Consider the following 16,240-nt stretch of genomic DNA (forward strand, 5'->3'; position numbering starts at 1 on the left):
TTAAGCAGTTGTTCTTATCGGGGCATTTCCTTCTTTTCTTCAGGCCGAATAATACTCCATTGTTTATATACACACATTTCGTTCAATGCATTTGTCTATTGATGTGCAGTCAGGTTGCTTCTACCTCTTGGTTGTTGTGAACTGTGCAACAACAAACATAGAAGTGCAAGTACCTCTTTGGAATCCTGTTTTCATTCTTCTGGATATGTACCCACAGGCGGGGCTGCTGGCTCAGCAATTCTATTTTAGAGGTGTCTCCATCATTGTAAAAGCACTTTCTGGTACGACAATATATTCCAGCTTCATCTTACATTCCTCTTTTCTCACCCCTGGAATTGGTTATTTCTCCAAAGAGCTCTGGTTCTTTTTAATGAAGAATATTTAAAGCCTAACGTCCAAGATGTAAGGGGTATCAGTTAATACCAGAGCAGTCTGCTTTTCGATACTAAGGTATTGTCACAGATTTTTTCTGCTCACATTCCAGATAGAATTTATTGTAGACCTGCTTGAGAGGAAAGAGGGGCAGTTTCCTTGTTGACATGAGACTCTTTCCTCCCCTAGTGTTTATTTGGAGCTTTAAGATGGGACTGTCGGAAGTGTCTCCTGAGGCAGTGGATGGAACTGACCAAGGTGCAGTTGGTGTTCCTCATGATGCCGTTATCTGAAATCTGTTCTCAGTTGTAGTCTGCATGAGTAATTCAGATTTTGGGGAGTTTAGTTTGAGTGGTAATTCTTGGCTCTGTCTGTCCGAAGAGGATAGTACCTTCAGGTGTCTGCTATTCTAAGCATGGTTCCTTCCTTCGTAAACTATCATACTTTCATTCTCTTTACATTTTAGACAGTCTCACACTTAACTTATAAAGCTTAAATATAGCACTGTAATTGCCTTTCTTGCCATGGAACAGGTGCAATGTGTCCCCTCAGCTTGCCTTCTGGATCCAAAGCATTTCTCCTTGTCACCTCTGTGAGGTTTGGCATAATTGAAATGTTACGCATGGATTTTTTTTTGGAGACGTAATCTTGGTGTGCAGTCTAGAATGGTTTAGGCTGGTCTCAAACCCTTGAGCTCAAGTGATCCACCTGTCTCAGCCTCCTGAGTGCTAAGACTACAGGCATGCGCCACCATGTCCGGCTTATTTTATTTTTTAAAATGCCATTTTTTATGTAGTTCCATTTTCCATCCTATGAAATTGTATCAAAGTAAAAGTCTGCTTCCCCAAGCCCTGATCATACGTCTCATGCATAAACTTTTGGTGACCTGCTTGTTTTGGGTATTGGCTGGAATACTAGAAGGAATGGTTCATTTTGAACAGTTTGTACCTTTCTGGAACATTCCCACTCCAGCTCATTGTATGATAGGTGTGGTGTTGTCCTGCTGTCATCTGTTCTTGAACGTGTCTGGTCAAGTGAAGTTGCATAGCAGCCATCTTGGTAGCAGCTTGGCTGCATTCCAAGATTTCATGGGCAATCCTGTCTTGACTATAATGAGTGGATGAAACTGCTGAAGATGCTGGCTGTGGTGTCTGCAGGAGGTTTGTCATTACCCCGACTTTGTGCAGATGGTGTTATGGTTAGCCCACATGGGTTTCCTGTCATAGCCTGTATATTCTCAGTGTGGTTCGCAGTACTTGGTAATGCCTCCAAATGGTAAGCCAATACCACAGTGTGGTTGAAGTAGATGAAACCACTGGAGATCTAGTTCAGATTTGGAGATTTTGATTTTAGAAGTGATAGAAGCTGAATTTCAGCTTAACGAATTCAGCCACTCTGAGGTAATACAGCAAAGCCCTCTCAGGACTAGCAAGATTTAATTAATGTCGGCTCAGCTTTTAAAGTATAAGAGCAGCATTTGTAATCACCAGCTTGTTCATTTGTTGTATGTTCAGATGTTCAAACATTCTTTTGCCATGGTTTGTTTTATTTCAAACACAAGGGGTTTAAAATGATATTCATAAACTTAGTAGCCTGTCCAGTGTTGTCACCTGTTGGTATAAGAAATGGGATCATGATTTTCATAGAGACAGAACAGCTTGGTTCCTCTGCTGCAGCTGCCTAGCTGGTATGGCTGGTGCAAGAGAAATGGAGAGGCTGGTTTCCTGATAGGAATGTCAGCTTCACATCCCTAAGGTCTGGAAATGTGAACTTGTAAATGGGATCAGAGAAGAAAGTCATTGGGGTTTTTTGGAGGGTCAGTCTCTGTGTATTTCTGACCAGTCCTGTGTCTGCAGTTGTGGAGTCCGTGAAGCTCTGAAGGCTGAGCATGGCTTCATGGACTCAGCTGGTGGACACCTTAACTCGGAGCAGGTTTGACTGCTTGTGACTTTATTTATTCCACTTGTGACAATTCCATAGGTTTCCTTGCAGAAACACCCACGTGCTTGGCAGTGAAGTGCCACCCTGGACCAGCATGGAGGTGCGTGCTGAGGTGTGCTAACTTCTCAAGTACCCAGACAAACCCGTAGCTTTCAGATGAGGAATTTTGATCTCTGCTAGCAACTCACAGAAATTGAGCAGTTGTGCTATGCACAATTCTACCTAAAATAAGATGTGCAGCTTTCTTATGGCTTTCTCCTTAATGGCTTTGAGAACCTCTTTGTCTCCACAGTTGTCCTTGGCCTAGAATTTAGTACCTGACTGGATGATAGCTGCCTTGACCTTGTTTCTGCTGACTTGTGTGCATCCATGGCTCTGTGACTTTAACATATGTTCTTTCTTTTATTCTGGAAACCCCTCATCTCTGAAAATTCTCATTCTTCAAGATGGATTTCAGCTTCTTCAACTGTTTCCTGAAGTTTTTCTTGATTATTGGTAGGCCAGAGAGAAGAGTATATGCTTGTGGTTTTAATATAAATATAGCTTGCTTCCCTGGCTAGATTGCTGCACTGTCTTAGCTGAAGGAGGCATGTTCTAACTCTGAGCATTTATACATCTGTCAGGGCAATTTGCATTCATTAGATGTGTTTATTAATGTTGCTTGATTTGGGTGGAGATGGATTGAGGCCCTGATGAAGAGCCAAAATGACTACAATCAAATTGTCAAACTATTTGCTTCTTTTTGGTTACTGTTTTGGCTACTTTATATCTAAGTGGCAAAAGCAAATAATAACACTGGGAGCAGAAAAAGAGGGTGAGGCTGTAGCACGAGGTGTTTTCGCTGGTTGTCAGGATGTACACAGGCCAATATTCATTTTCTTCAGGGCGTGTGCTTGTTTTAGCCTTTTATTTTCACATATTCTTTTACATTTCTGTATTGATTTTCATTTTAAGTACTACTTCAATAAATAACCAAATTTAGCTGTTTATATTTAGAGACTAAAGCATTTTTAATGAAGTAGTTTATTAGTTTAGTGCAGCACTAACCAAGCACCCAGTAGATCTCTTATGCTGTGCTATAACTTAACAGTATTTTATTTAACCCTTTAATACCCAGTGGTGGTGCTGGCTCTCCCTGTTTTGCACTATCACCCAGTGAGTGGTAATAGAGCTTGTATTTGAAATGCAAATCTAACTTCCCATCAGTTTTTATTTGCTGGTCATGTGAGATTTGTAGAAAGCAGAGGAATAAAGGGTCAGTGCTAAATACAAAATAGCGAATTGTGTGAACCAAAAAGTTCTTTTGTAATTGTGACTTTTGGAATTGTTTTTCTCACTGTGATTTTTTCAATTTCATTCTTAATCTGTTCTTCATATTTCATACCCATCCATCTTTCATGTAAGCTGTTCATTTATCAAAAGGAACAGGCAAAAATGTTGCAGGCTGGTATCACTAGTAAATGTAGAATAATTTATATAATTCAGAAAACTTCATTTTAGGTAGCTTTAATGTGCCTTAAGCTTGTGAGAATGTTTTATAATACAGAATTTCTTAGTGGTTTATGGATAAAAAGGTTAATATTTGCGTGTAAGATCACACCTGACACCTTTTTTGGAGTTGGTAGGGGGCTGATGTTCACACAGACATGTTTTCAGCACCAGAATAAAACTTCCGAGACTGATTTTCCTAGTGACAGGCCACTTTGAATGGTAGGAAGAGCCTCATTTGAGGAATTGACCTTGACCTGATGCTTGGGAAGGCTGCACCATCTTTAGGAACAAGTTCAATCAGTACACATTGTTGCAAGTGAGTGTCAGAATTTACACACCTACTCTTTGATAATTGGAAAGAGACTGGTAATTGGAAAGAGAAGAGACGACCTTGTTTTTTGATACTTACTTGCAGAGAGGGCATCATAAATTCCTGGTAGAACACTATTATGATAATAATCTCAGGATTGAAAGATTTGCTGAGACCCTCCCTTTTTTTTTTTTTTTTTTCCTTCCCCCATTTTTATTTTTGGAGACAGTATCTTAACTGTGTAGCTCAGGTTGGCCTGGAACTTATATGGCTGACCTCAAACTCAAGATCTTCCTGCATCTGCCTCCTGAGTGCTGAGATTATAGGCTTATGCCACCATGCCTCTTATCTGCTAATTTTTTGGTGACGTTTGTTCTTTCAATAGTAATAACAAAATTAAAAGCTTAATAAGTAGAAAGAGTCCTAAAAAGACATCAACTCTCTTTGTAAGCTGTATGAATGGATCTCAGTTTCCTTAGATACTAAAAAGGCAGTACTCTCAGGATGAAATAAAATAAGTTGTAAAACAAAATATGTGATAAAATGCAGTGTAATTTGAAAATAAATGTATAAATTTAAAGTGATGATATTTTCAGTTTTGACAGAATTAGTTGCATACTAAATCTAAAGATGACAGGAGTTTTTTGGAAGGAAGAGTAATAAGAGATGGGAGAAAAACCATCAAGAATGGGCTGATGTCACACATTAGAAGCTGTTCTCTTTAAATCATCATGCTATAATGCTGTGAAAGCATTGTGATAAGACAGACTAAGATGACTTGGATTTTGATGCAGTCGGTGGTTGGGCTTGTCATTTTTAAATGCAGTTGAAGGGTAAGGACCTACCTCATTCCTCTTCCTTCTCTCCAAATTCACACTTGAAGGTTATGAACACGGATGGCACTGGAAGGCGAGTGCTTGTGGAAGACAAGATCCCTCACATATTCGGGTTCACGTTGCTGGGAAACTACGTTTACTGGACTGACTGGCAGAGGCGCAGCATCGAGAGGGTCCACAAGCAAAGTGCAGAGAGGGAAATCATCATAGACCAGTTGCCTGACCTGATGGGGCTAAAGGCCACCAATGTTCACCGTGTCATTGGTAAGGAATCCCATAATCTCCAAGAAATGGAAGCTAGGCCTGGACGAGATGGAGAGAGGCAACAGCTTGTGAAGCCTCAGTGATGTTGCTGATGTGTGGAGCCGTCCAGAAACCCATCTCTAACTCTTTTTATGTTGCTGAACTGTTAAATTCATAAATATCGGCTCCCACACACCTCCATCAAAAGAATTCAGTCCTGTTGTGTGAATAATGCACCTTGCTTTAAAGCTTCTTGTGGGTCCAAAGGAAAATGTTTTGCCACTGTTACTCCCTCTTAATCTTCACGTGGCTTGCTCACAGAGTAGAATTGAAGCTCTGGCAGTCTAGAGGAGTACCCTGTCATAGGACTCTGTGAAGCAGATGTTCTGGTTTAAAGGTGGAAATGTGTTGGTTGTGCATGCGTGTGTTCTGTGCCCTGTCGTGACTGATTTGTCTTTCAGGTTCCAGCCCCTGTGCTGAGGAGAACGGGGGATGCAGCCACCTCTGTCTCTATAGGCCCCAGGGCCTCCGCTGCGCCTGCCCCATTGGCTTTGAGCTCCTCAGCGACATGAAGACATGCATCGTCCCAGAGGCTTTCCTTCTGTTCTCACGGAGAGCAGACATCAGACGGATTTCTTTGGAAACAAACAATAATAATGTGGCCATTCCCCTCACTGGTGTGAAAGAAGCTTCTGCTCTGGATTTTGATGTGACAGACAACCGTATTTATTGGACTGATATATCACTCAAGGTTAGCAAAGAAACTGCAGGATTTGTGCTGGGCACTAAAAGGGAGAGCTTCGTTTGTGTGGTTCACACTCTTGATTATTTGAAACAGAAACTTGAAGCCTGAGGTAGAAAGGGCCAATTAAGAGTTCTAGCATCCTTTCTTTCCCTAGAGTAAATATTGAGAAGAATACTAGCATAGAGAGAGGACACTCCTGATGAGGCAGTCTGAAGAAGAGTCTTTCCTTCTCTAGACTCTTGTGGCTTATTTCATATAACTTACGTAAGCCAATGTCCAGTGTGCAAAAAGCCTGAGCTGTAGAAACCAGACAGCTGGATTCTAATGGTGTCCAGTACAGTCTGTTCACTGAATGAACAAATGATGTAAATAAATCAGTATTGGATTTTACTGGGTGGCCTTCTAAGTTTTCTCATCTTACTACAGATAATGCCTGCCTTGCAGGCTGGCCTATTAAATGAGGAAGTCTGGACAGAGAGTATGGGTCAGCACTTGACAGGAAGTAGTGTCTTTTACTAGCTTGCATTGTGATTGTTTTAAATTCTGTGGAACTCAGAACTACAGTGGTGCTAGCACTACTGGTACTGTCTCTTTTGTGAGGTGAGAGCTTGTTGGCACCTTCTCAGTTGACATAGTGAGCTGGCAACTCAAACCCATCAGGAAGCTGACTGCCAACATAGGGTCACAGTGCTCTCTTCTCATCTTTTCCACCTAATTGCTAATACATTTTAAAAGAAAACTCATTCCACTGCCTTAGGACCAACTTTTTTGCAGTACTGGAGATTGAACTCGGCCTCACACTTGCTGATCAAGCACTCTACCCCCGGTCTGCACCCTAGCCCTTTTGCTTTTAGTTTGTTTTTCAAATAGGGTCTCATACTTTTGCCCAGATGGCTTCAGCCTGAGATCCTCAGTCTTTGTCTCCCATGTAACTGAGATTACAGGTGTGAATCACTATTCCTGGCTTGTTTTGAGATGCAGCCTCACTAACTTTTGGCCAGGCTGACCCTGGACCGTGATCCTCCTACCTCCACTACCCAAGTGTCTGGGATTACAAAATTGATTCTTTGGGGTTTCAAAGTTTTCTTCCTGATGTGGCAATAAACTCTAATAAACTTGTGTTTAGTAGAGATTGGTGTCAAGTTTTTCTGTGCTTATAAGATTGGTGAATTCTGTTGGGAGACAGTATGCCTCTTAACACTTGGGCATCTTTCTACCCCAACAAGAACCAAACCACAACCTTCTTTCTGTGTTTTATACTTGAGCCATGGCTTACTGTGAATTTTTCTGTAGACCATCAGCAGGGCTTTTATGAACGGCAGTGCACTGGAGCACGTTGTGGAATTCGGCTTAGATTACCCAGAAGGCATGGCAGTGGACTGGCTTGGGAAGAACTTGTACTGGGCAGACACAGGGACTAATCGAATCGAGGTGTCAAAGCTGGACGGGCAGCACCGGCAAGTCTTAGTGTGGAAAGACCTGGACAGCCCCAGGGCGCTTGCGCTGGATCCTGCTGAAGGGTGAGTGGGCCGCATCTGTGTGCTTTGTGCAGCCACACTACACATTTGAGGAACTTGGCCTACCCATGGCACAAGGAATGCCTACTAGTAATCTCACAGCTAGACGATAGGCTTGTTTTTAAAATTTGAGATGCCACTGATTTATGGTATTAGCTCAGTTTCACTTCTAGCATTGTTCACATTGGATAGCGAAAGCATCTCACTGATCAGTATTTCTGTGCTGAGTAAACAGTCTGTATTTGTTTGTGGCCCATCCGCAGTCACACTAGACTCCAGTCTGCTGTAGTAACCTCACTGAAACAATGTAGGGTGCTAAGAAATAATTACACACATCCCCTGTAGCCAGTTTCAGTTACCCATGGTCTAGAAATATTACATGAAAAATCCAGACATAGTAATTCATAAATTCTGTATGACCTTTGTTAAAGTAGATTGTTAATTCTTTTCTGTTTTATTTTTCATCTCTTACTGGGCCAAATTTATAAATTGAATTTTATCATAGGTATGTATAGGACAAAACATGGTATATATGGAGTTGTTATAATCCTGGTTTCAGTATCCGCTGGGGTCTTGGAATGTGTCCCCACAGGCAAGAGGGGATTATTGTATGTTTTTAAAAGTCTGTTTATTTATGGTGCTGGGAATTGAACCCAGGGCCTTGCACAGAAAAGCTCCATTTTACATTATCCATTAATCTAAGGTGGAAAGTTAGTTTGATCACTATTACAAACTTGGAGAAGCTTTGGTATGATGAGATACACTAAACTGTTTATTTGTAACATGACATGCTTTTCAAGGTTAGGTGGTTTTTCTTTAAAAAGTGAGCATGTTTCAAATACCTAGCAGCTAAGACGTCTGAAATGTGAAGAAAAAATCCACTTTTAAAGGAAGTCAAACCCAGTACCGCCAGGAAAAAAAAATTCAGAGCAGCTGCCTTTCTCCCGTCAGCCTCCAGTAGTGCTGAGAAGGGTAAAGGGAGCTGACAGGCAGTGATGTTCCTGTGCTGTGTTCCCTGAGGGGCCCAGAGAAGACGCTGAGGCTGGCATCCAACAGCTTAGTAGCCGAGGGCTTTGGGTGTTGAGAATGCTGGTGTCTGTGGCTGTGATTTCACAGTTCTGGCTGAGACCTCAGCGGGGGTGGGAGGGGGAGAGTTCAGGAGTCAACAGTGTGAACATAAAAACATACTGGCCATATCTGAATTTAAAATAGCTTCCATGAAATCACTACATTAAGCCCATGATTAGCTAGTGTGATCCATCTAGTTGGAAGGCCATATTGAAGACAGCTTCTCTGTGCTGACACGGTGGGGTTGTGGTGACCTTTGCTCTAAGCATTGGTTGCCAGTCAGATAAATTTAGCAGTTGGAACCAAGGACTCCAGTGTAAGTTGCTGCTGCAAGTGTAAAATTTCTCTCACAGTTGTTTCTCTCTGGCTCCTACAGTGTACACATGCCTGTCAGCTGACAAGTACAGGTGCAAACAAAGCCTGGCACAGCTTTAATTTTTAGAAAAGCATTCTGATACATTGCTCCCAAGTCAGCCATCAGCTAACAGGCTGGCGAGTGCATGTCTGTCCTCAGGTGTTTTATGTTAGCTGGCATGGGGAGTGCTTTCCTAGTGCCAGCTTTCAGTGTCTCGAACACTAGCGCCTCCCTAGTTTAGAGCTTAAAGATTAGGACCTAGCTCTAGCTCTGCCATGTGACTGGCTTGGAAATGAGACCAGTCATGATGTTTCTTTTCTTTTGCTTCAGTCTCTCTGTCTGTAAAAAGCCTAGGCTGAGGGTAGCTCTGAAATTAAAGTGAATAAATCAAAAAAGTGAAGGAGAAGCAAGAATATTTTTAAGTTTCGCAGGTATCATAGCAGTGGTGTTCGTTGCAGCCGATATAGCACGGTCTCATTGTTCTCATCCATACACTGTGCTCCCTTGGATTGCATGACCACATAGGTTTTCAGGCTTTGCTTTTGATGTTTGCTTTTTCAAGGCCACTGTTTATTTTACATTTGCTGTACTCTCACAGTTTGTTTTTTCGGAGAGTTGATTACACAAGTTGAAAAGTAAGTTCAACATTTTAAATATTGAAGTTATTTGTATTCAGAAATACAACAAGATATCTTTCAGCTAGAAGTGAACCAGATTCAGTTGGAAGCCAGAACTTTCATTCCTTGCTGTTTGCTTGGACATTAGTTTTAGAAATGTCAGTGCTGCAATAAAGAAGCTATTGGTTTGTTTCCAGTCCTAGGTTTGGCTGGATGGAACACATTCACTGAAAAGACTAAGGAGAGCTGCCTCACATCCTTTTTGGGATGTGAGAAAATGTAGTTCATTGAAAGTAACAAAATAGTAGAAAGGATTGTAATCGTAATTTTATTTTACTCATTTGTTAGATATATCGTATATTTCTTTAAATTTATTTAGTTATTGTGCATGAATAAAATCCTTCCCCTCAGAAGATCAAATGGTGAAATGTGGAATACCTATTGCTTTAATTCAGATTTATGTACTGGACCGAGTGGGGTGGAAAACCTAAGATAGACAGAGCTGCTATGGATGGAAGTGAACGGACCACGTTAGTTCCAAATGTGGGGCGGGCCAATGGCCTAACTATTGACTATGCTAAAAGGAGGCTTTACTGGACAGACCTGGACACCAACTTAATAGAGTCTTCAAATATGCTTGGTAAGCTTCACTGCTTTCTGTTCAGGTAATGTATTCTTCATGCATAAATCCTACATACTGTTAGGATAACTGTGAACGTCTAGCTTCTTTCCCTGGTCTGCACTTGTATCCTTTTTTTAGTAGCCCAGTTCCTTGGATTCATCTCTTTAGTATGCAGAAATGTCATTATTGTTGGATTTGTACTGATACTTGTAATTCTGTATATATTCCTGAAGTGATTTTTTTTGTGTCTGTTATATGTATTATATACATATATATTTGTAGAAAGAAGAAGAAACATTGAACCATAGGCCCATATGTAGAGAAAACAAAACTGGAATCAAAGTAGACCATTTACAGGAGTTGAAACAAAATCAGTGATTTATAGCAGGAATCTGAGTTGGGGCCTAGGATTGGAATGCAGAAAGATTGATTTCAGGGGACTGGTGTCTGGTTTTGGAATTGCTTTTAAATGCATTGTTCTTTTTTAAATTGATTACAAATACGATGTTTTATATGTTAGGGTTTTTTTGGCCAACAAGACACTTGTCAGTGTCACATATTTCATCCTATGCTTTTCCCCTGTCTACTGACTTTCCAAAACTAGGACTCAACCGTGAAGTGATAGCAGATGACTTGCCTCATCCTTTTGGCTTAACTCAGTACCAAGATTACATCTACTGGACAGACTGGAGCCGACGCAGCATTGAGCGAGCCAACAAAACCAGTGGCCAAAACCGCACCATCATTCAGGGCCACTTGGATTACGTGATGGACATCCTCGTCTTCCACTCTTCTCGGCAGGCAGGGTGGAATGAGTGTGCTTCCAGCAACGGGCACTGCTCCCACCTCTGCTTGGCTGTGCCAGTTGGAGGTTTTGTTTGTGGGTGCCCTGCCCACTACTCCCTGAATGCCGACAACAGGACCTGTAGTGGTAAGCTGCATTTCCCCCAAAGCAAATGAGATTATAAGAGAAAGCGCTTCAGTCTGCTCTTTTGTGGACCCAGCTTTGGTTGTTTGTTTAGTTAAAACGAGGATGAGATGCAAATCTCTGTCACTTACTTGATGATAACAACTTGATGTTGCAGTATAAGTCTTTTGCCTCTGGGCATTAAGCATTTAGTGCAAAATATGCATAGTGTTAAAGTTGTGTGTGTGCCACATTCACATGTATGTATTCATTATAAAGGAGAGGATGAGCAGCACAAATAGCACAACAAAGAGAATTCCAGAATCCTTTGTCTTTTGAAGTACAAACAAAAAATTATCTGAAAATTTAATGTAACATGAAACAGTAGTTGGAAGCTGGGGAAACAGAGTGTGTGTGCTCTAGATGTAGCAGGCGGTGGCTACCAACTCCACTTACGGGGCCAGGTCTTCTCATCCAGTCACCAGTCCAAGTTTTGGAGTGGGAGGTGGTCTTCAGTATTTTTTTCATTTTTAAATATTGGCAAATAATTCACATTACACACAAACACAGTGCTAACAACAAAGTAAGAAAACAGTGTTGGTTAGGGGAAACGTGATCTATGCCTTAAGTGTACATGAATACCCCTCGTCTTGGTGGACACCAAAACAGGTGGTAGATATGTTCAAGAAATCAGAAGAGACATGGGAGAAATTAACTTCCAGGATGTTGTATTTAGTTAACTCTTGATGTGATTCTGTCTATGGCTTAGAGAATGCATTAGAAATCACCTGGGAGAGTATTTCTGTTTACTAATACAAGCTCAGTGATGACACAGAGAGCGAGTAAGCATGTGGGTTAATGATTAAGAGTTATTACTTTGGAAACTGCCACCCATTAGATTTTTGCTTTATGTAAGCAACAAAAAATTTTAAGCCTTAACTTTTCTTGTTTAAAAATAGAGATAATAACTACGTTATTATAGGGTTGCAAAGATTAAGTAAGATACGGGAGCCGATTGCTGGGAAGAAGGGCAGCAGGGAAGTCAAGACAAGCATGGGTGTGCTGGTAGAACTGGACTGTGGGAGTAGCAGTGCTAGCAGTCGACGCTGATGGACTCCAGGTGTACCTGAAGCTACAGTGATTAGAACTTAGTGGTGGGTTCTGTGTGGAGAAGAAGAGAGAGCAACAGGATGGTTTAGATATCCAGAGTGGATGGACTATGAGAGGAAAGAGAGGAGGTAGAAGTGTAAGTTTTGGAAATGCCAGGATGTATTTAGGGTGAATGAGGTCACCTAGGGAGAAGATGTAGTGTAGGACCCAGTAAACCTTTTCTGTAAAGAACCAGATAGTAAATATTTTAAGATTTGTATAGGCTCTGTCACGCCTACTCAAGTTGTTCCCGACTCTGTCCCCACACTAGAGTGAGAGCATCCATAAACAGCATATTTTTTAAATGGACGAGGCTGAATTCCAGTAAAACTTGATTACAAAAACAGGAAGCATGCCAGATTTGGTTTATGGAACATAGATAGCCAACTCCTGGAGAGAAAAGAAGGGACCTGAGGAAAAGTGCACAGGACACTGAAAATTGGCACAGTCAGAAAAGTAAGAAGACAGAGGAGAATCAAGACAGAAGAGAAGAGATAAAATGTTGCTAAAAAAAAAAAAATGTCAGGCTGGGCATGGTGGCTCCCAGCTGTAATCCCAGGTACAGAGATTAAAGGGATTGCAGTTCAAACAATCCTTTTTGCCCAGGCAAAAAGTTCACAAGACACCATCTCAACAATAAAAGCTGGACTTGATTGCATCCACATCCAGCCATGTGGGAAGCATAAATAGGATTGTAGTCCTTCCTGGTCCAGGCAAACACAGGACCCTATTCTAAAATAACTAAAGCAAAAAGGGCTATGGTATAGCTCAAGGGCTAGAATGTCTGTGTAGCAAGTGCAAAGCCCTGAGTTCAATCCCTAGTATCACCGCCCCCCCCCAAAAAAAAAACACAACTGTTGATGCTGCTGGGAGGTCAGGTGAGACAAGGTTATAATAATACCCACTTTATTTTTGGCTAATGTGGTTTTTAGTAATTTTGAAGAGAGTGATTTCAGGGAAGTGATAAGTGATAAAAGGAAGGCAGTGGTGTACATGGATATCTCTTTCAAGAAGTTTGTCTTTGCGTGGACGGAGACAGAGGAGTAATAACTGACGGAGAGATGGAAACAGCCACGGAAAGGCCCTCTGAGACCATTGTTCTCTTAGCTGCTTAGCTCGGTCTTGTTGGTGAGTGAAGGCTGGGAAGTCATTGCTCAGTGTCCCCAGTCTCTGTCTGTTGGTGTCTTTCTGAGCTGGGTGAGCAGTTCTTCAGGAGGCTTCCTGTGTGCTCTTGGTGTAATGAATACTACTTGGTATTTGTGTAAAAACTGATTAGATTCAAGGCACATTATAAGAAGTTTCATACAAAGTTCTTGTCTTCAAAAGTTTTCCAAGATGATGTGGTTGTATCCTTGACCTGTTTTAGAAGCTAAGTCAGAACATCTTGTTTCTGTGCTCAAAAGTTCCTTGCTCCCCATTCCACACAGGAAAGCCCCAGCAATCGCAAGGCTGGCAGGTCCTCCATGATCAGCACCCTGCTTCATGGCACTTTCTCCTCTCCCACTCTTCCCCACCCCTCAGTTTTTACTTTCCTGTCCTTGCTTTTCTGCACAGCAGCCCCACTGGCCTCCTTGCTGGGTTCAGATATGCCAGTAATCCTGTTTTAGGAATGTCAGGCTGCTTGTTTCCCCTGTCTGGAATGTTCTTCTTGCATGTCTTTGTGTGGTGTCCTTCACCCTCAAGTCTGTACTGAGCTGTGCCCTGCAGAGTGAGACCTGGACTGCACTACCTACCACCACAAGTTACCTCTCCACTTACCCAGCATGGCTCGCACCCCTTACCTGGACTTCCTTGTCCTGGAGCGTTTACCTCTTTGTGTATGGGTAATTTACATAATTTACTGTTTAGAAACTATAACTTCTTTCTGTTTGTTTTTCTGACTGCCTGTTAGAATAATTTCATGAAGCAGTAGTTTTTTCTGTTTTCTTCACTCATGTGTCTTAGGTTCTAGACTGTGCTTGCAAATGCATTGTGGGCACTCAGGAAGTGACTGTTAAATAAACAGTGAAGAAGCAGGGAAGTCTGGGAAACACGTGCCCTTCCACTCAATGGCTGTTTCCTCTGGACAGACACAAGCATGGCTGGACTTGAGTGCCTGCTCAGTGTCCTTGGCACCATGCTGAAATGGCACAGTCATGTGTGGTGGGCATGGCCTTGTAGTTTATTTGGTTCTTATGTAAGAGCAGCGCCTTCCTTCCACCTCCAGGTGAAATCTCCCTTCTGCTTCCACCTCCCCCTTTGTATGTGGTGCTGTCCTCATTTCGGGAAAGCACATTTCACATCACCTCACTGGCAGCGCAAGTTTTAAAAGCATCATTCTGTATGGGAGTGGTCGTTAGAGATAGGACAGGACGGATTAGGCTATTCAGGGTCACTGAAAGCACTGACAGTAAACCTTTTAGCTTCCTTGCAGAAATAGTGCTGTTGGTAATTGTTAATATATTTGGAGCCACACTTGATTTCTTTTACTATTTTGTTTTCTTTTTTTTCATTTATTTTGAGACAGAATGCTGCTCAGGCTGGTCTTGAACTTTTTGGTTCAAGCCATCCTCCCCCCTCAGCCTCCTGAGCATTGAGCTTTCAGTGTGCACCACTGCTCCCTGCCTTTGGCTTTGTCTTAATGCATAATTCTAGAACAAGATCTGCACCTAAACTGGAATCTTATTAAAGGTTTAAACTTGACTTGGACAAGGAATACCCAGTAAAATATACTAGGGGCCAACTGTGTGTTTGGTTAATTGCTTCCCAGAGAAGAACATTTGAGAATTAAAACTTCTAAATCTCACTGTATGTCTCAGTGCAAGTGATGCTTATTCTGCTAGAAACAAAACTTCATCTTTCCTTCTTTCTCTTTAAAAACTTACTAAGAAAGTAGTACTGTCCAAAAAAAAAATTTTGAAAAAAACCAGCGAGAGGCTTTCCAGCTGCTGTATGTGAAATGTGTTCTTCAGGCATAGACTACTAAAATTGCTAGAAGTTGTTAAGCCAGTCTGTGATGGAGTCCAGGTGATGGAGATTTCCAGCAGGTGATTGGATACTTTCTAAGTGCTCCAAGCTGGGTGTGGGCTTTAACTAATGAAGAACTAAATGAAGCAGAATTTCATTTAGTGATGAAGAGTGCCAGCAAGTTCCTGTGGGACTTACACCGTCACACACGGAGTGTAAGTGTAAAAGTCCTCCCAGAACCACAGAGTGGAGCTGTGAAGAATGGGGCTCATTAGGCAGTTCAGATCCCTGAGGGAGACATGATGGCTTGGGACATAGGTGGAGACTGAGCACCAGTGGAGTTGGAGCATCATGGGGGGATTTATGTATGTACACAGTAGTCCCCCTTGCAGTTTCACTTTACATAGTTTTAGTGACCTGCAGTCAACTTCCATCCGGAAACATTACTGATTCATAAGTTTAAAATTGCATATAGTTCTGAGTAGCAATGAGCTCTCTCTCCGTTCTGCGGGGAACTGGAACCATCCCGTGCCCAGCACATCCAGGCTCTGGGTGCCACCCGCCTGCTGTCGGGTCAGCTGTCACAGTATTGCAGTGCTTCTATTCAGGTAACAATTATTTTATTTAGCAGTGGCCCTCAAACACAAGAGCAGTAACCTGGCAATTTCATCACAAAATATATTGTGATTCTGTTTTATAATTAGATGTTAATCTCTTACTAGGCCAAATTTATACCTTAAATTTTATGATGGTGTGACCCAAGCAGTAGAGCATGTGCCTAACAAGCACGAGGCTCTTAAGCTCAACCCCCCCCCAGTACCACTACCACCTAAAAACAAACGAACAAACAAAAACACAAAAAATATTCTCATAGGTCTGTATTTATAGGAAAAACGTAGTAGACATAGGATTTGGTATTATCTAGGGTTTCACACATTTGCTGGGAGTCTTGCATTGTATCCCTCTGCCAAAGGGGATGATTGTATTTTAACGATGATTTATAAATGCTGTTAGACTTTACCGTTGTTGGCAGTACTCTCAAATGCTTCTTTTCTACATGTTTTCAGGTACTAAAGGTAACTGCATCATAATCAGAGACCTAGTCACTGATAAATGAAAAA

The 16,240-nt window shown here is 41.8% G+C and overlaps 1 protein-coding gene and 1 non-coding gene across 3 annotated transcripts in view; both read left to right on the forward strand.

The window, feature by feature from the left end:
* Window positions 1–16,240, forward strand: part of Lrp6 (LDL receptor related protein 6) — a 120,265-nt gene that overhangs the window by 77,020 nt on the left and 27,005 nt on the right. For both annotated transcript variants that reach the window (XM_020161196.2, XM_074076033.1), the window contains exons 8-12: window positions 4,998–5,214; window positions 5,655–5,944; window positions 7,232–7,458; window positions 9,951–10,135; window positions 10,722–11,048. In XM_020161196.2, the coding sequence (XP_020016785.2) occupies window positions 4,998–5,214; window positions 5,655–5,944; window positions 7,232–7,458; window positions 9,951–10,135; window positions 10,722–11,048 (1,246 nt within the window). The remainder of the gene's footprint in view (window positions 1–4,997; window positions 5,215–5,654; window positions 5,945–7,231; window positions 7,459–9,950; window positions 10,136–10,721; window positions 11,049–16,240) is intronic.
* Window positions 8,311–8,585, forward strand: LOC141424545 (small Cajal body-specific RNA 6). Its single transcript, XR_012449448.1, has one exon.

Source organism: Castor canadensis, chromosome 6 (assembly GCF_047511655.1).
Source record: "Castor canadensis chromosome 6, mCasCan1.hap1v2, whole genome shotgun sequence".
Taxonomy (NCBI): Eukaryota; Metazoa; Chordata; class Mammalia; order Rodentia; family Castoridae; genus Castor; species Castor canadensis.